The sequence below is a fragment of the Ovis canadensis genome, chromosome 20 (genome assembly GCF_042477335.2).
Source record: "Ovis canadensis isolate MfBH-ARS-UI-01 breed Bighorn chromosome 20, ARS-UI_OviCan_v2, whole genome shotgun sequence".
Classification (NCBI taxonomy): Eukaryota; Metazoa; Chordata; class Mammalia; order Artiodactyla; family Bovidae; genus Ovis; species Ovis canadensis.
In genome coordinates, this window is record NC_091264.1 from 42,203,368 (window position 1) to 42,222,462 (window position 19,095).

Below are 19,095 nucleotides of genomic sequence, written 5' to 3' on the forward strand. Positions count from 1 at the left end.
AATTTTCAAACTGTTTCATTGTTAATATAAGGAGAAAAGTGCCACAGACTGATTTGCTTGGATAGACTAACTTCTCCACAACAGACACTCAGAGCTGGGGTGTAGACAAGTGAGCCCAGCCCCTCCCCAACCTCTCCCTGCAGGTCCCCTGAGGCAGCGACCTCTTCTCTAGTCTCCCTGTGGACCCAGCACCTGACTCAGGGGCTCAGTAAACACTCCCTGAAATGCTACACTTGGGAAGTGCCCTCTTGTGTCCTAGTCAAGACAGTGATTTCCTCTAGAAGGCACAAAACACTGAATCTTACAGAACTAGGTTTGCTCTAACAGCAGGACTGTGATGGAAAGTTTTGTGTTTTGGCTCTTTTACTGACAAAGCCATGGAGCCCTGCAGCACTCATGCCATTTCTCACAAGGCCACCAGAGGGCGGTGTGCAGCTGCTCATGACAAACCAGCCCCATTCAAATATCCTTTCCAAGTTAGCCTTGTCAGAACATGTTTTACAAAGTTAGAGGATTTCTTTAAAGTACATTGGTTTGCTTTTTGTCTTTAATCTCATTTGGACGCCAGTGGAAGTCCACTGTAAGTAACAACTCTAAGGTGAGCCCCTGACAGAAGTTGACGCTGTGATACACAGACGTGTAAACTTGCATGCCCAATCCCACATTAGTCCACCTCTGTCCAGTACTCCCTCCCTCTCTTCAGTTCAGTTCAGTAGCTCAGTCGTGTCCGACTCTTTGGGACCCCGTGAACTGCAGCAGGCCAGGCCTCGCTGTCCATCACCAACTCCTGGAGTTTACCCAAAATCAAGTCCATTGAGTAGGTGATGCCATCCAACCTTCTCATCCTCTATTGTCCCCTTCTCCTCTTGCTCTCAGTCTTTCCCAGCATCAGGGTCTTTTCAAATGACTCAGCTCTTCAAATCAGGTGACCAAAGTATTGGAGCTTCAGCTTCAGCATCCGTCCTTCCAATGAATACCCAGGACTGATCTCCTTCAGGATAGACTGGTTGGATCTCCTTGCAGTCCAAGGGACTCTCAAGAGTCTTCTCCAACACCACAGTTCAAAAGCATCAATTCTTCAGTGCTCAGCTTTCTTTATATTCCAACTCTCACATCCATACATGACTACTGGAAAAACCATAGCCTTGACTAGATGGACTTTTGTTGGCAAAGTAATGTCTCTGCTTTTTAATATGCTATCTAGGTTGGTCATAACTTTCCTTCCAAGGAGTGAGCGTCATTTAATTTCATGGCTGCAAACACCATCTGCAGTGATTTTGGAGCCCCCCAAAATAGCCACTGTTTCCCCATCTATTTGCCATGAAGTGATGGGAACTGATGCCATGATGTTAGTTTTCTGAAAGTTGAGCTTTAAGCCGACTTTTTCACTCACTTCTTTCACTTTCATCAAGAGGCTCTTTAGCTCTTCTTCACTTTCTGCCATAAGGGTGGTATCATCTGCATATCTGAGGTTATTGATATTTCTCCCGGCAATCTTGATTCTAGCTTGTGCTTCTTCCAGCTTAGCGTTTCTCATGATATACTCTGCATAGAAGTTTAATAAGCAGAGTGACAATATGCAGCCTTGACGTACTCCTTTTCCTATTTGGAACCAGTCTGTTGTTCCATGTCCAGTTCTAACTGTTGCTTCCTGACCTGCATACAGACTTCTCAAGAGGCAGGTCAGGTGGTCTGGTATTCCCATCTCTCTCAGAATTTTCCACAGTTTATTGTGACCCACACAGTCAAAGGCTTTGGCATAGTCAATAAGGCAGAAAGAGGTGTTTTTCTGGAACTCTCTTGCTTTTTCCATGATCCAACGGACGTTGGCAATTTGATCTCTGGTTCCTCTGCCTTCCCTAAAACCAGCTTGAACATCAGGAAGTTCACGGTTCACGTACTGCTGAAGCCTGGCTTGGAGAATTTTGAGCATTACTTTATTAGCATGTGAGATGACAGCAATTGTACGGGAGTTTGATCATTGTTTGGCATTGCCTTTCTTAGGGACTGGAATGAAGACTGACCTCTTCCAGTCCTGTGGCCACTGCTGAGTTTTCCAAATTTACTGGCATATGGAGTGCAGCACTTTCACAGCATCATCTTTGGGATTTGAAATAGCTCAACTGGAATTCCATTACCTCCACTAGCTTTGTTCATAGTGATGTTATTTATAAATTGAAGTTAGCTGTGATTCAAGACAGAAAGGGCTACTTGTTGCTTGTAGTCTACATTGTAAAGGTATTCTAGCTGCCCCAAGTATTCACAAACTTGTTCAGTTTAGATTTAAACATTTCTCCCGGGAAACTGTCAAAGAAGATAATATTAGAGTATTTTGTCCATTTGGTATAAATGTATAATGGCTTCAAGGTGGTAGGTCAGAAGTGAAAGAGGATGATCAATATTTAATCATTACAAACTTAAGTCATTGCCCTTTAAACTTCCAGTCATGCAGACTAAGTAAAGCAGAGGAGTCCTACAGTTTTGGATCTGATGCTTTCTCTTTATTCATGTTTATCCTAACTGTACAACATTTCATGTGGAATTACTGAAATGAAAGCATATTGTGACACTTCACGTGCACAGTTTCCTGGAGACAAAATGAACTATAGAACAAAATGAAGATGAAAAAACACAAATGAAAGGTGATAAAAGTAGCAAGAATAAACTGTCTTTTTAGGGACCTTTAGCAGTCTGAACATCATCTGAGAACAGTAATTGTTCTCAGTGTGTCTTCAAACTTCCAAATTTCTTTCTTCTTCTGAAAGGAACTTATTTAACATTCTTTTTGTTGTTCAGCTGCTCAGTCGTGTCCAACTCTGCGATGCCATGCACTGCAGCATGCCAGGCTTCCCTGCCCTTCACTATCTCCAGGAGCTTGCTCAAACTCATGTCCATTGAATCAGTTTTGCCATCCAATCATCTCATCCTCTGTTGTCCCCTTCTCGTCCTGCCTTCAATCTTTCCCAGCAGCAGGGTCTTTTCTAATGTATTGGCTTTTTGCATCAGGCGGCCAGAGAATTGGAACTTCAGTTTGGGCATCAGTCCATCTAATGAATATTCAGGACTGATGTCCTTTAGGATGGACTGGTTGGATCTCCTTGCAGTCCAAGGGACTCTCAAGAGTCTCCTCCAACAGCACAGTTCAAAAGCATCAGTTCTTTGGCACTCAGCTTTCTTTATAGTCCAACTCTCACATCCATACATGACTACTGGAAAAACCATAGCTTTGACTAGATGCACCTTTGTTGGCAAAGTAATGTCTCTGCTTTTGAATACGCTAAGTTGGTCATAGCTTTTCTTCCAAGCAGCAAGCATCTTTTAATTTCATGGCTTCAGTCACCATCTGCAGTGATTTTGGAGCCCAAGAAAATAAAGTCTCTCACTGTTTCCATTGTTTTCCCATCTTTTTTCCATGAAGTGATGGGACTAGATGCCATGATCTTACTTTTCTGAATGTTGAGTTTTAGGCCAACTTTTTCATTCTCCTTTTTCACCTTCCTCAAGAGGCTTTTTAGTCCTTCGATTTCTGCCATTAGGGTGGTGTCATCTGCAAATCTGAGGTTATTGATATTTCTCCTGGCAATCTTGATTCCAGCTTGTGCTTCATCCAGCCTGGCATTTCTCATGATGTACTTTGCATAGAAGTTAAATAAGCAGGGAGACAATATACAGCCTTGACGTACTCCTTTCCCAATTTGGAACCACTCTGTTGTTCCATGTCCACTTCTAACTCTTGTTTCCTCGCCTGCATATAGGTTTTGCAGGAGGTAGGTAAGGTGGTCTGGTATTCCCATCTCTTGAAGAATATTGCACAGTTTGTTGTGATCTACACAGTCAAAGGCTTTAGAGTAGTCAATGAAGCAGAAGTAGATGTTTTTCTTGAACTCTCTTGCTCTTTCTATGATCCAAAGGATATGGCAATTTGATCTCTGATTCCTCTGCTTTTTCTAATCCAGCTGGGACATCTGGAAGTTCTTGGTTCACATACTGTTGAAGCCTAGCTTGGAGAATTTTGAGCATAATCTTGATAGCGTGTGAAATGAGTGCAAATGTCCAGTAGTTTGAAGATTCTGTGGCTTTGCCCTTTTTGGGTATTGGAATGAAAATGAACTTTTTCCAGTCCTATGGCCACTGCTGAGTTTTCCAAATTTGCCAGCATATCGAGTGCAGCACTTTAACAGCATTATCTTTTAAGATTTGAAATAGCTCAGCTGGAATTCCATCACCTCCACTAGTTTTGTTCATAGAGATGCTTCCTGAGGCCCACTTGACTTCACCCTCCAGAATGTCTGGCTCTAGGTCAGTGATCACACCATCCTGGTTAGATGAGTCTTTAAGATCTGTTTTGTAGAGTTCTTCAGTATATTCTTGACATTTCTTCCTAATAAACTTTTCATTAATGTTATTAATGAGATTGAATATTAATGAATCTTACCCGCATGTCTAGAATTATTTTGTGTCAATCTGAATGTCAGCTTTCTCGTTTTGAGATATAACATTTTAATGACATATATGCTCTACCTGTTTTTAATGCTTCCTTCAGAAATGTTGCATTTGCAATTCTTTCCCTTGGAACAATCTTCCTGGTTAACTTGGTAGCTGATGTCTTGCCATCATTTGAGACTTTATTGACTGCTAATATTTAATACAGGTTGCTCTCCTGTTTCCCTGGTTTGCTATTTCAAAGTATCAAAAACTATCAATACTTAAAAAAAAAAAAAAACTGGTGTGAATATTGGCCTTTCAAGTTTTTCATGCTTCAGCAAAATTCCGAAAATGGTGTTCTGATCTTAATACATGCCTTGCACAAATATTGCTCTGTTGTTTTCCCTACTGTAAAAATGAGCTGCTTCTTTTAGGAAAATAATAGGCTGTGGTCGTATCTCAAAATGCTAATAAACGGTTATTTTTCTTAAAAAGAACTATCTTCTATGATGATATGGGAAGTATACATCAAGCATTTCTGCTACATTCCAAAGTCCTATGTCCCAAGGAAAATCATTTGTATGAGCTGAACTACCCTCTTTTTCATGGAACGCAATTTTTATTTGAAAGGAGGAATGACACTGGAAGATCTATAAAACTTAGTGAAGCAATGAATTACTTAAAAAAAATATCTTACATTAGTGCAAGTGACATCCAGTGTGCAAAATAGGCTTATGGATTTTAATGGAACAGAATAGGAAATAGTGATAATGTTTCAGGTCCACTGAGAAAATACCCTTCAAGAAACTATCACTTGCATAGTTTTAGTTTTGTATCAAAGATAAACATCCACAAGTAACAGGAAAGGTTATTAAAAATATTACTCCTACATATGTATGGTCCTTTTTATTTTGATAGATTTCAATCAAAATAATGGATTCAATGCAAAAGCAAACATAAAACCCAGTGAGACAGACAAGAAAAAGACTTGCAAAAATATAATAATGAAAAAACTTCCACTGTTCTCACTATAGAGTTTATTTGCAGAAATTGTTATTTTTCATATAAAAATCATGGGTTATTAACCTTATTCTAAAGAAAATAGGTGAAAGTGTTTAAACTGTTATTTCTACTACGGAAAATATCGATAGAAATAACCACATAAACAAAATTATCCTCGGGGTCCTCACGAATTTGTAGGACTGTATAAATATCCTGACCAAAATGTTCTGAAAATCTCTGACTACACAGTCGCTGGGCCAGGACTCGGGGACAGTGTGACTGCAGAGTTCTCGGTGCAGGAGAGGAGGGATCAGGGCAAAGTCCCAGGTACTGGCTGCGGTTCTCAAGGTCTCAGCGTCTCAGAGTCAAAGGCCTTGTTTGGGGAGGGAACTGTCCGTGTTGGGGGATCCCTAGTCTCCTGGAGTTTCACTTTCTCTTCGCAAACTCTGTGGTGCGTTTCTGCCCGGACCCTCGTGTCGCGGCCCTAGTTCTCACTCCCATTGGGTGTCTGGTTTCTAGAAGCCAATCAGCGGCCCGGCGGTTCCCGGCGTTTAAGTCTCCACCTGTATCCCGCCACACCCCCACCCTCCGCCAGGACTCAGTTTCTCCCCAGACCCCGAGGATACGAGGATACGGGTCATGGGGCCGCGAACCCTCCTCCTGCTGCTCTCGGGGGCCCTGGTCCTGACCGAGACCTGGGCCGGTGAGTGCGGACTCGGGAGGGAACGACCTTTGCGGGAAGGGGCGAGGGGACTGCCCGGGGGTTGTGGAGGGGGCAGGACCCCCAGGGAAGGAGCCACCCCGCCCCCCTCGCCCAGACGCGTCCTCGCCCGCCTGGTCCCGTCCTGCCCCTCCCCCGCTTCCCGCCCCCTTTTCTCTCCCCCAAGAAGTCCCGGTCCTTCTCCGACCTTTTCCGTCTCACGTGCTCCTAGTCTCCCCCCCACTCCCGGGCCCATCACCTCTGACCCGGGACCCGCGCCGGGAGGAACGTCGGGCGGGATCTCACCCCTCCCCGCCCCCAGGCTCCCACTCCCTGAGCTATTTCGGCACCTGCGTGTCCCGGCCCGGCCTCGGGGAGCCGCGTTTCATTGCCGTCGGTTACGTGGACGACACGCAGTTCGCGCGGTTCGACAGCGACGCCCCGAATCCGAGAATGGAGCCGCGGGCGCCGTGGATGGAGCAGGAGGGGCCGGAATACTGGGAAGAGATGACACGAGATGCCAAGAGAGCTCAACAGAGATTGCGATCAGGCTTGAACACCATGCGCGGTTTCTACAACGAGAGCGAGGCCGGTGAGCGACGCGGGCCCGGGTCCAGGTCAAGACCCCCATCCCCAGGGACCGACTGGGGTCACCCCGAATCCCTGCGTTCGAGGGTCACCCCGACACTGCGGGACCCTCACCGCCCCCCGATTCGGGAGGAGGCGGGGGCGGGGCGGGGGGGGGCTTGACCCGGTTTCACTTTTAGTTTGGGTTTAATCACCGCGGGTGGTCGGGGCGGGTCAGTGTCTCACACCTCCCAGTGGGTGTTTGCCTGCGTCGTGGGGCCGGACGGGCGCCTCCTCCGCGGGATCTGGCAGACCGCCTATGACGGTGCGGACTACATCTCCCTGAACGAAGACCTGCGCTCCTGGACCGCGGCGGACACGGCGGCTCAGATCACCAAGCGCAAGTGGGAAATCTCCGGTGAGGCAGAGTTCCAGCGGAACTACCTGGAGGGCAAGTGCGTGCAGTGGCTCCACAGACACCTGGAGACCGGAAAGGACACGCTGCTGCGGGCAGGTATGAGGGGCACCGGGCCTCCCTGATCTCCTCAGGCTGGAGCCGGCTTTCCACGAGGAGAGGAAAATGGGGTCCTTCTGGAAACACCGCCCCAACTTCTTGTCTAGAGAGGGGGGAATCCCCCCAGGTTTTCATTTCTGTACAAGACAGTGACACACCAGTGGCCCCATTTCTCTGAAGGACAGTTAACCCAACCCATCCCTGAAATAACTGGTCAGCGGTGCCCTTTGACCCTGACTGCCATCTTGTGAATCATGAGTTTCTCTCTCAAGGCCTGTTCTCACCCTGAGACCAGCTTAGGAGGCCAGACTCTAGCTTTTCTGAGACATTGAGCCTCCTCCCAAATCAGGACCCTTACTCTGTATTTTCCCCTTACATGGAGTCTCCTACCTTGGCACTCACCCTGACTCCAGAACTTTCCAAGGACTAGGAGTTTTTCCCAATCCTGGAGTCCAGGCTGGTGTCCAGTGTTTGTGCTGCTTCTTTTCAAACCCATTATTTCGTCCATTCTCAGCATGGTCATGTGGTACTACTTCAGTGGCCCATGGAATGTGAATTTTCTGATTCTTCAGACCCTCCAAAGACACATGTGGCCCATCACCCCATCTCTGACAGTGAGGTCACCCTGAGGTGCTGGGCCCTGGGCTTCTACCCTGAGGAGATCTCACTGACGTGGCAGCGTGATGGGGAGGACCAGACTCAGGACATGGAGGCTGTGGAGACCAGGCCTTCAGGGGATGGAACCTTCCAGAAGTGGGCGGCCCTGGTGGTGCCTTCTGGAGAGGAGCAGAGATACACCTGCCGTGTGCAGCATGAGGGGCTTCAGAAGCCCCTCACCCTGAGATGGGGTAAGGAGGGGGTTGGAATGGAGCTTCCTCTCAGATAAAGCAGGAGCCCTTCTGGACATGAACGGCAAGGTCAGGACTGAAGCCTGAAGTCTGGGCTCCTTCCCTTTCTTCCGCAGAACCTCCTCAGCCCTCCATCCCCATCATGGGCATCATTGTTGGCCTGCTTCTCCTCATGGTCACTGGAGCTGTGGTGACTGGAGCTGTGATTTGGTGGAAAAAACACTCAGGTAGGGAAAGGAGGGAGGGATCTGAGTTTTCTTGTCTCAGTGGGCAGGTTTCTGGCCCAGGTGGAAGTTTGCCTGCCTTGTTGCTGTAAAGTACCCTCCACACACATGTGGAGTCTGAGCTGATGCTAAGACTGACCCTTTCATAAAGTACATGTGAAAATGAAAGACAAATTTTTCATCTTCATAATTCAAGCTGGGGACCTGTTTCTCAGCATTTGAAGGTCAGGAGGGAATGTCCCTGCTGAGGACAGACCTCCAGGAGGGCAGCTGGTCCAGTCCCTCCACGTCTCCTTCTTTCATGTTCCTGAGCCTGTCCTGGATTTTTGGTCACAGTTCTGAAAGGTTCTTTGTCATCCAGGACTAGGGGTTCCTCTAGGGTCTCATGACTCGGTCTCTCACTGGTCCCCATGTGATACTTTCTTCTCACAGGTGAAAAAGGACCGACCTACACCCAGGCTGCAAGTAAGTACAGAGGCGGTGATTCCTGAGACCCTTGTGAGGGTGCAGACAGGCCATGGGGGACTCACCCTCCTCAAAGTTCCGTCTCTAGTTTCTCTTCTGTGGGTTCTGACCATGCCCTGGTCTTGTTCTCCCCCAGGCAGTGACAGTGCCCAGGGCTCTGATGTGCCTCTCACGGTTCCTAAAGGTGAGACCCTGGGGCGTCTAGATTGGGAGAGGAGTTGGGGCAGAGGGGACACACTGGGTGGCGGGGGTCTCTGAGTGGGACATGTGAGCGTGTGGGGGGCTGTGGAGAATGTCGGCCCTTACATGACTGACCTCAACTGGTTCCTGATTCTTTTCTCTTATAGTGTGAGAGCGCTGCCTTGTGGGGACTGAGTGATACTTGGTCCCACTTTGTGACGTCAGATCCCAGGACTCTTCTTTCTGCAGCTGCGTGTGAATGTGTCTGTGCTCCAAGTAGCATAACGTGAGGAGGTGGGGAGACTGCAGACCACTTCCAATCCAAACTCCTGGATTTAAAGAGCAGTGCCTAATAGTCCCAGCAAGAGGAATATGCGACCTGTCCGCCTTTTCTGAAGAGAAAATACCATTGTGTGTAGAGAGTGCAGATGGTCGGTGTGGGAGGGAGGGTGATCAGCTCTGGTGGGGAAGCACAGGCAGCACTGCTGTCAGTGTGAGGGGATGTTGTGCTGTAGCTGCCGCGAGAGAGCAAGTGGCCTGAGTCCACATTAATGAAGATGGAATACAGAGGCGTCCACACTGATCCTTCCTTCATCTGGTATTTGTTGTGTGCCTGATAGATGATGCTCTATTTTTGCATCTGTGAAACCTCAGTGAACTAACAACAGATCCACTTCGGTGGCCTTGTGCAGTGTGTTCTGGAGAGATGGGGCAAAGTGAGCCTAATAAGTGAGGGAAGTGTCCGCCAATAAGCGTGTGGGTCCAGGGAATGTGGCTGTGTTACTAGGGTGGTCAGTGTAGGCCTCGTGGAGGAGATGATATTTGAATAAAGATGTGAAGGACATGAAAGAATGTCCACAAGCATGTCTGGGGGGAGTGCCCTCCAGGCAGAGGAGCCTCCAGTGCAAATGCAGGAGGGCAGGAGAGTGTGTGTGTTCAAGGAGAGCCAGGAGGCAGGTGTGGCTGGAGGAGTGAGGAACTGAGATGAGATCTGGTGTCTGGCCTGATCATGTGGGGCTCCAGCATATTAGAAGGTGTCTGATGTCTGTGAAAGATGTGGACTCATAAAATGGTTTGAATAGAAGGTGACCTGGTGTGACTGCTCGCTAGAAGCGTCAGTCTAACTGCTGAGCAGAATCAGGAGGTGAAGGGTGAACGATGCAGTGGAGGAGCCTGTAGGATTAGTGCGGTGTCCAGGGTGGGGATGCTGGTGCTCCCCTGGACCCTCATTAGATCTAGACAGTCGGGAGTAGAGTCTGAGAATCTGCATTTGTAATAAGGTTGGGGCTGATGCTGCTGGTCTTCAGATCACACTTTTAGTAGCAAGAACGAACATAGACCAGGATTCCCACATGCTGTGTATCAGCCTCACCCACAGAGGTTGTTAAAGAAGCAATCCCTTGGTCTTGTCCTAATACTCTGAGAAGGGGCTTCCGGGGAGAGGCTGAGCATTTCATAAAAAGCCCCACAAGTAATTCTGATGATCAGCCAGTTTGGGAAGCCATGAGGTTTATGAGAGCGAGTGGCCAGAGAGGAGTCTTAAATCCACATTTAAAAGCATTTTTTTTCTTCAGAAAGAAAAGGGAATTTATTTTGACAATTATGAGGTGTGATGTGGAGAAATAATGTACTTCTTATTCCACCTGAAGACTTAGGCAGTGGTTCACAGTTCAATGTAATGAAATCTTTGCTCTCTGAAACTATTCTCCAGGTTGAGTTCTCCTCACTCATTCTTGGAGCTAACAATGGGATCCAAATTAAGTTAGACATACAGTACTATATATATATGGCTCCCCGGGACCAGGATCCACAGTGTCCAGTCCAGGCCAGATCCCACAAAGGCAGTTTCGCCCCTGCTGGGGCACAGTGTCCCTGCTCACACAGTGAGCCCTTCGTGCTGGGCGTGGACCCCGTGCTGAGGACGGCCATCACTGAGGCTCCTCACAACTGGAGGTGGTGTGACTGCCACTCTCGACACCCTTGTCAGGTGAATCCAGCATAGTTCCAGCTTCTCTGTGTCACAACGTCCTGAGTAGTCTGGCATGTGGTCACCTGAGTGGTGGGACCTTAGCATCAGGCTGTGCGCTCTGGCAAGAATATTTGGGAAAGTGGGTTTTCTTCTTTAATGGAGGAAGATGGTCTCTGCCTCCTACCAAGACTCTTTCAGTGTGGAATTCTCCTAATCTGGAAATGCTCCTTATCAGGTGAGGGGGTGAGATGGATGGATAAGAATGTCAAATTTCAATCGTTAGAGCATAGATCTGGAACTGGAACTTGACCTGGTATATTGCAGGCACTCAGGTTTGGCTGAAAGAATCAGTGACTAATAAATGCCATCCAGGCTAGAGAAATGCTTGCTTACCTGTTTGTTTTGTTTTGTTTTCAATGGAGTGTAATTGATGTACAATGCTGTGTCACTTTCTGCTGTACAAGACAGTGAATCAGCTCTAAATATATTCAGTCTTTTTTAGGTTCTTTCCCCATATATGCGATTAGAGAGTGCTGGGTAGAGTTCCCTGTGCTATGCAGGATCCACAGCACTTTAAAGTGCTGCCCAGATAGTGATGGAAGGAGATCCTAGGAGGATGGCTCTGCTCCAGATGCAGAAGAATCCAGACGAGGTGGGTGCACGTCAGCAGGGTCCAGGATGACATTTCCAAAAAAGGAAAAACTGATGGAATATCCAAAGTATCCCCACTTCTTGAGTCATGCAAACAGAGCAATCATTAGAGCTGAATTCATTAGCGCTTCATAGAACATAATCAGCAAGCACAAAGCCTCAAGAGGCTGTTTAGTTCTTCTTCACTGTCTGCCATTAAAGTGGTATCATCTCCTTATCTGAGGTTGTTGATATTTATTTCTCCTGGCAATCTTGATTCCAAGTTGTAATTCATCCAGCCTGGCATTTTGCCTGATGTATTCAGCATATAAGTTAAATAAGCAGGGTGACAGCCTTATTATACTCCTTTCCCAATTTTAAGCCAGTTCATAATTCCATGTCTGGTTCTACCTGTTGCTTCTTGACCTGCATACAGGTTTTCAGTAGACAAGTAAGATGGTCTGATATTCCCATCTCTTTAAGACTATTCCATAGTTTGTTGTGATCCACATAGTCAAAGCCTTTAGCATAGTCAGTGAAGCAGAAGTGGGTGTTTTTCTGGAATTCCGTTGCTTTCTCTGTGATCCAACAAATGCTGGCAGTTTGATCTCTGGTTCCTCTGCCTTTTCTAAACCGACCTTGTACATCTGGAAGTTCTCAGTTCACATACTGCTGACGCCTAGCTTGAAGAATTTTGAGCCTAATTTTGCTAGCATGTGAAATGAGCACTATTGTACAGTAGTTTAAACATTCCTTGGCATTGCCCTTCTTAGGGATCGGAATGAAAACTGACCTTTTCCAGTCCTTTGGTTCTCTTCACTTCCTCATATGTAGAAAAGCATTAAATCCTTTTATGGTGAGATCAGCTCCTTGTGACTAGCAGAAAACCTTTGGAAGATAAGTACTTGATTGCACTGAACTCCCCCCTTCACCAAAAGCGTATACACTTACCTTCCTTCCCTACCGCTTTGGAGCTGTTTCTCAGAGCTATGTGAGGTGCTGTCTCCCAGGCTGCAGTCCTCATTTTGCCCCAAATAAACCTTAACTCACAAGTTTTAAGTTGAGTATCTTTTTAGTTGACAAGTGTAGTAGTCAGGGAAAAGAAAAAGCTGAATGAACTAAGTATGATCCATATGTAAATAAAGTGGGAACTGAAGGGATGGGAAGAGTGAAAGAAAGCCGTGACCATGAACCATTGCATCAGCCACTGTGATGCGACAGACAGTGGCTGTGACAGAAAAATCAAGCAGCAGTTCTAACAAGGCACTGGGTTTAGAGAGTTGGAAAGAAAAGCCAAAAGAATCAGCTAAAAATCATTCAAAGTGGTCACCAATGGGAAAGCAGAAATTGAGAAGAATCAGGATTATAATAAGAGTCTGTATCATGAGAAATCTGGCACAGATATTTGACTTCTTAATTTACAGACAACTGTGCCTTTGATTAAATAATCACACAAGAAAATGAATGAGGATGAAGGTGGTCTGGACATTAGTGTGGCTGGCCTGAGTCTCTTCCCTCTGAGATTTAGGAAAAGCGTGAGTTTATCATCACCCTCATATTGCACAACTTTTAAAAGGCCTGTGTGTTTGGCTTTCCTTTGTTCTTACTGTTAGTGTGCTGCTGTATTTGTGGAAAGAATAGCTGTGCCATGTTCTGACTTCTGTAAATTCGTGAACTTACAATAAGGAGCTCCCTGAAGGTTCAGTGGTTAAGACTGCAGTTCCAATGCAGGGTTGCAGAACTAGGGATCAGTCCAGTGGGGGAACCTGGATCCCACAAGCTGCAGGGCATGGCGAAAAAAAGAAAAAAGAAAAAAGAATTTTTCAAGAACCTACAATAGATTACTAAGAATAAATAAATTCTTAGTCACACTGGAAGAGAATGGAGAAGGAACTATTATGATATTAGGTAGTGAGACTACGGGTGAATTTTTTTCTGTTTAAAAAATTATTTGCTGTTGTTGTTGGTATGTGGTGTGCTATCAGAAAAAAACGAAAGACGGAAAAGAGCTGATTTTGGCTGTTATGATGCAGAAAGAGAAGAAAACAAAAATGTACATGTACTATCCAATTTATTCCATTTATTACTCTGAAGTCAGTCAGATATAATCACAGCTGAAGTATCAAGTGTTTGGAATGAGACTCAGAAGTGCCCAGCCCAGGATCACACAACTGGTGGAAGCCAGGTCCTGAGACAACCAGCCCAGAATTCCATCGCTATGGCAACCTCAGAGAGGAAGGCGGCTTCAGAGACCATGGGGTTGATCCTCTCACAACATCACCCTTCTGTATACGACGTCCAGAGGAAACAGTTGAACTCCTTTAGTGATGGAGAATTCAGCCTCTCCCAAAGAAGCTGATTCCTGTGTAATTGTAATTGGTAATAAAAACAATACCTTATGATGAACCCAATTCTGTCTCTCTAATGCTTCTACAGAAATGACCAATTTTTTGAAATCTATGGTCAGACAGAATTTTTAAGGCTTCAGATAACACTCTTCAAATATGAAGAGTCTCTTCTTAAGCGAATTATATCTCATCAGGAGAAAAAAAATTAACTGGGAAGTTTGGTCCAAATATTTCAGCCAATCAATACTATAAACATGAAGTTCTCCCTAATGATGCTTTGTGTGCGTGCTTACTAAGTTACACAGTCGTGTCCGACTCTTTGCAGCCCCATAGACTGTAGCCTGCCAGGCTCCTCTGTCCATGGGCTTCTTCAGGCAAGAATACTGGAGTGAATTGCCTTGCTCTCCTCCAGGGGATCTTCCCAATCCAGGGATCGAACCCGCGTCTCTAATGCCTCCTGCATTGGCCGGCGCATTCTTTATCAGTAGGGCCACCTGAGAATCCCAATGATGCTTTGAGGAAGTTTATTAATTCCTTAACTGGATGATATTTATTTAGCACATGCTTTCTGCCAGGCCCTGGGGATGCATTAGGTGAAAGTGAAAGTTGCTCAGTCGGGTCTGACTCTTTGTGACCCCATGGACTGTACAGTCCATGGAATTCTCCATGCCAGACTATTGAGTAGGTAGCCTTTCTCTTCTCCAGGGGATCTTCCCAACCCAGGGATGGACCCAGGTCTCCCGCATTGCAGGCGGATTCTTTATCAGCTGAGCCACAAGGAAACCCCAAGAACATGCCCTGTGTGTTTCAATGCTAAATAGTCCAGCTGGAAAATAGGCGTTTGGAATAGAGAGCAAGGGCGCCTCTCTAGTCTGGGAGCAGCTCAGGATGTCCTTCCTGAGGAGGCACATTTGAAATCAGCCTTGAGGATGGAGAGGAGTTGACGGGGCAGCTGTGGTCTATATAGAGGGAAGCCGCTGATAAGGAGTCGTGTGTGTGTATTGCACGGTGTGGTGGTGTCACAGGACGGACCAAGTCCCTGGAGACTGGAGAGTGGGCGCTCCACCTGGGGACTCTGCACCCCAGCGTGTCCTCCCCCACCCTCTTAGCTGAGTTACTCCAGACAAGTTATTTTCCCTCTGTGCTCATCTGCATCTGCAAAACAGGTGATGTTTCAGGGATGTGGTGAGGGCTGGTTGAGTTGAAATGGGAAGTGCTCAGGACAGTGCCTGGCACATACTGGATGCTCAAGCCTTGTTTGCTCTGGTGGCTGGAGGGAACCGAGGTGGGAGAGAGTGGGAGGTTGAGGATGGAGGCTGGGCCCTGGAAGCCTTCCTTGCCTGGTGGGATTTCATTAGTTTTTCTTTTTGCTGACCTAAGAGCCTATCAAAATGGTGGATTCATGTAAATGTATGGCAAAACCAATACAGTATTGTAAAGTAAAAAAATAAAAAATAATTTAAAAAATAAAATAAAATATTTATGATCAATAAATTTTAATATAAAACAAACCCAATCATCTCAAGTACAAAGTATAATGACAGTTGCCTTTTTAGAATACAAAAATTTTTATTTTATATTGGAGTATAGTTGATGTACAATGTTCTGTTAGTCTTGGGTGTACAGCAAAGTTACTCAGTTTTTCATATACATATATCCATTCTTTTTCAGATTTTTTCCCATATAGATTATTACAGAATACTGAGGAGAGCTACCTCTGCTGTACAGTCAGTCCTTATTGACTACTCTGCACATAGTAGTGTGTAAATATTAATCTGAAACTCCTAATCTATCCCTCTCCTCCCACTTTTCCCCTTTGGTAACCAAAGTTTGTAGGAGAAAAATAATTTTGAGTTTGATTTCTCTCACAATCAAAAAATCAAGGGCTACCTGTGTATGTTTCAACTGTATAGACTTTATACACTGTGAGTTTTCAGGAGTTGGTCAGTTTTAACAGCAAACCACCCCAGAACTGTGTCACTCAGGGGTGCTCTCACATGTGCATTTCCTCAGGGCAGGCTCCTAATGGCATCTTCCATCTAAGAGCTGCAGGATGCTTCGGGGCCTTCCACAGGAAGCAGGAGGTGGAGAAGCAACGGTCCCCCAGGGCATCTGTAACATCAGCCGCCCCGCCAGCATCTTTGATAGATTGTCAACCTTTCGGCTGAGAGGCCCCATCTGCTGGTGACTCCAAGCCACAGTCACTTCCTGCGGGCTGCAGAGGTGGGAAATGGGTGGGTTTCCTTTTTAACAGCAAAAAAGAAGAGAGACTCATAAAAACAGGTTTCTCCAAAGCATCAGTGTCCTAAAACCAGATCCTGTATGTATGGAGCGTTATGCCCAAGTCGCGAAATCTCCCAAGACCACCAGGGAGCCGGGATCCGATGCAAAAGCAAGAGAGTTTTTTTTACTACCAAGCTCGAGCTGGGGCTCCCACCGGCACCGGCACTGAGGCACCGGCACTGACGCAGCGACTATAGGAAGGGAGCCCCGAGTTTTGGGTTACACTGCTTATATAGGGAATACTCAGGTGAAAGGGTAACAAAGGGAGTGTTCAGGCTGCAGGACTACTGATTGGTTACCCTCTTCTATAGGGTTGTGTGTGGATTTCTGATTGTTTCTTTTTTCACTTACACGATGAATCATTATTTCACAAAGGTAAGTCATCACTTCCAAGGTAAATCACAAATGTAAATCACTACTTCCAAGGTAAATCACAAATCCTTGAACTTAAAGTCAGGAGGTTTATCCTAAGGGCTGATTGGCTCTTGCATAGCGGGGCAAGTTTAGGCAGTATCCAAAGTCTAAGTCTGTTTGTCCAGTACCCTTACAAAAGTGGAGTACAAGATGGAGTATCTCAGGCTCTACAGGAGCAGGAAGCTGGAGAAATTAGCAGAGTGGAATAAAATCTTCTCCAAAAATGAAAAAAAAGAGACAAACGATATAAATGAGGTTCTAATCATGCCTCCTTCAGGCTCCTCTGGCCGGGACAGTCTCTCAGACTTCCCTTTTTGTTTGATGACCTGGATGTTTTTGAGAATTGCTCAGGGATAGTGTGGAATGTCTCTCTAGTTGAGTTGGGTCTTAGGAAAGAAGACCACAGTGATGAAGTGACATTCTCCATGCATCAAGGGTTTATACTGTCCACTGGAATATCACTAATAAATTCACTTCGGCACCCACCTAAGGTATATTTCCTAGGTCTCCCCTTGTGAAGTTCTATTTTCACTTCCTCACTGTCCACACTGTAGTCTTTGGAAGGAAGTCACCATGTGCAGTCTACACTTAAGGGGCGCTCTGATATAAACTCTGCTGTGCAGGGGTTTGTGCAAATATGAGTTTTCCAGTGAGATGCAGAAGTACTAGACTGGTGAGCAGGCTGGATGGAGAGTCTCTGTGTAGCTTCATAAGAAACTGCTAACTCTCATTTCTAGCGACTGCACTGCTTCCTATTCCTGCCCAGTGAGCGAGGGTTTCTCCTGCTCCGTGTCCTGGTCAGCACTTGGCATCCCCGGTTCTTGGGTTCTAGCTACTCTACTAGGTGTGTGGGGATGTATCATTGCTGTGTTTATTTGCATGTCTTCATAACATGTGATGTTGAGCAACTTTTGTATGTATTTCCATATCATCTTGAAGAGGTGTCTGTTCAGACGTTTCCTTCATTAAATTGCTGTTTATTTGTATATTGTTGAATGTAATGGTTCTATGTATATTCTAAAGTAAGTTCTTCTTCATATATGTGAATTTGCAAATAATTTGTTCCTGTGCCCTGAGCTCTTTCCCTGACATAACAGTATTCATTAACGTCTAGATGTACATTTCTGAGAAGAGAAATAAGGAATTCCTAACTGCAGTGGTTTCTAAATAGAGGAGTTGGGTGACTGGGGATGGAGGGAGAACATGAATTAGTTCTTTTCTTTATGCTGGAGTATCTTCTCAGTCCTCTTATGTGGAGTCGTCCCTCCAAATCTTTGTTGTGACAAGACAAATGTCAGAGTTAAATAATGCTTTTGAAAAATGGGCTGAAAATACCTTGCCCTTGTAAAACCCTTGACCAGTCACCTTCAGCTCACGTGTTAGCACGCACATTCTCTGCTCCAGGACCCATCATATGTTGACTGAGCTGTTCTGCCATAGAAATTCCACCACTGGAAGATGGGCTGACTTGTATGGACAATTCTTCCCACAGTAAATAGCTGAAAATGCCATGGAAAATACAAAAACTTCCCTAAAAGCATCAAAGAGGTGACAAAGTGCTAACAGATGACCACACCTCTCAAAAGAAGGTTAAGATTCTGCTTGGCCTCCACAGAGAACTCGGTCCTAAGAAGACAAGAAAAGCCCGTGTGAGTCACTGCCCGGAGCCCAGGAAGTCCAGCCTCATGTCCCCAGCTCTTCACTTTTCTACCCACCTGCCTTCTTTCTTAAAAATTTAAATGAAGTTTTATAATTCTGATTATGATGTATGTGTATAACACATGATATAATAAAGATTCACTGTAAATAAGTTACAAAGGGTTGAAAGTGATAAAGGACAACGTTAAAAGAACTGTAATCCTCACACGGGAGATATTTGGTTGCATTACTTTTAGTTTATTTTCATCTTCCGGCTGCTGCCCAGGTGCTGGGACCGTCTCTGTCTAAGCTGTTGAGCTCAGATCTCAGGGACTCCCACCCTGCATTCTCCAGAAGCCACTTCCGGACTCAGCTCACTTCCTCCTCTCTCCTCAGTGCCCTCTTCTGTCTCCTTCCCTCTTATTTACTCTTTTTTGTTGTTTAATATGTATTTGTTTGGCTGCTTTGGGTCTTAGTCGAAGCACGAGGGAGCTTCCTTGCTCCTTTGCTGCACATGGATTGTGGCGCAGGGGCTCCGGAGCAGCTGAACTTCCATAGCTGCGCCGTGCTGGCTCAGTAGCTCCGTGTCCTGTGGGGTCTCAGTTCCTGACCGGGGACTGCAGGTGTGGACCGTGCACTGGCAGGCGGATTCTCAGCCTCTGGACCAGCAGGGAAGTCCTGTCACAACTGTTTCTGCGTCTTTGAGTTTGAACAGGTGCGTGTGTTTGTGTCTTTGTGAGTGTTTGATTCACACAGAGAAGATTTATGGATTTCTATGATTTTTCATCTGTGGGTCATACAATTCTTCATTTCCCAAGTGTAAAATAGTCATGTATATTTTTGTCTAGGAGACAAGAGTCCAAGGGTGAAGGAAAAAGAATTGCTTGA

General features: G+C 45.8%; 1 protein-coding gene across 8 annotated transcripts in view; it reads left to right on the forward strand.

Annotated features, from left to right (window-relative positions):
- The window catches only part of LOC138425541 (BOLA class I histocompatibility antigen, alpha chain BL3-6-like), a 75,506-nt gene that overhangs the window by 35,825 nt on the left and 20,586 nt on the right, over positions 1-19,095 (forward strand). The window contains exons 1-9 of one of the 8 annotated variants that reach the window (XM_069563532.1): positions 5,727-5,878; positions 6,023-6,130; positions 6,450-6,719; positions 6,933-7,208; positions 7,781-8,056; positions 8,173-8,283; positions 8,713-8,745; positions 8,882-8,929; positions 9,093-13,935. In XM_069563532.1, the coding sequence (XP_069419633.1) occupies positions 6,067-6,130; positions 6,450-6,719; positions 6,933-7,208; positions 7,781-8,056; positions 8,173-8,283; positions 8,713-8,745; positions 8,882-8,929; positions 9,093-9,097 (1,083 nt within the window). In that variant the 5' untranslated portion in view covers positions 5,727-5,878; positions 6,023-6,066 and the 3' untranslated portion in view covers positions 9,098-13,935. The other 7 variants (XM_069563534.1, XR_011251262.1, XM_069563520.1 and 4 more) reach the window with 7 other exon arrangements.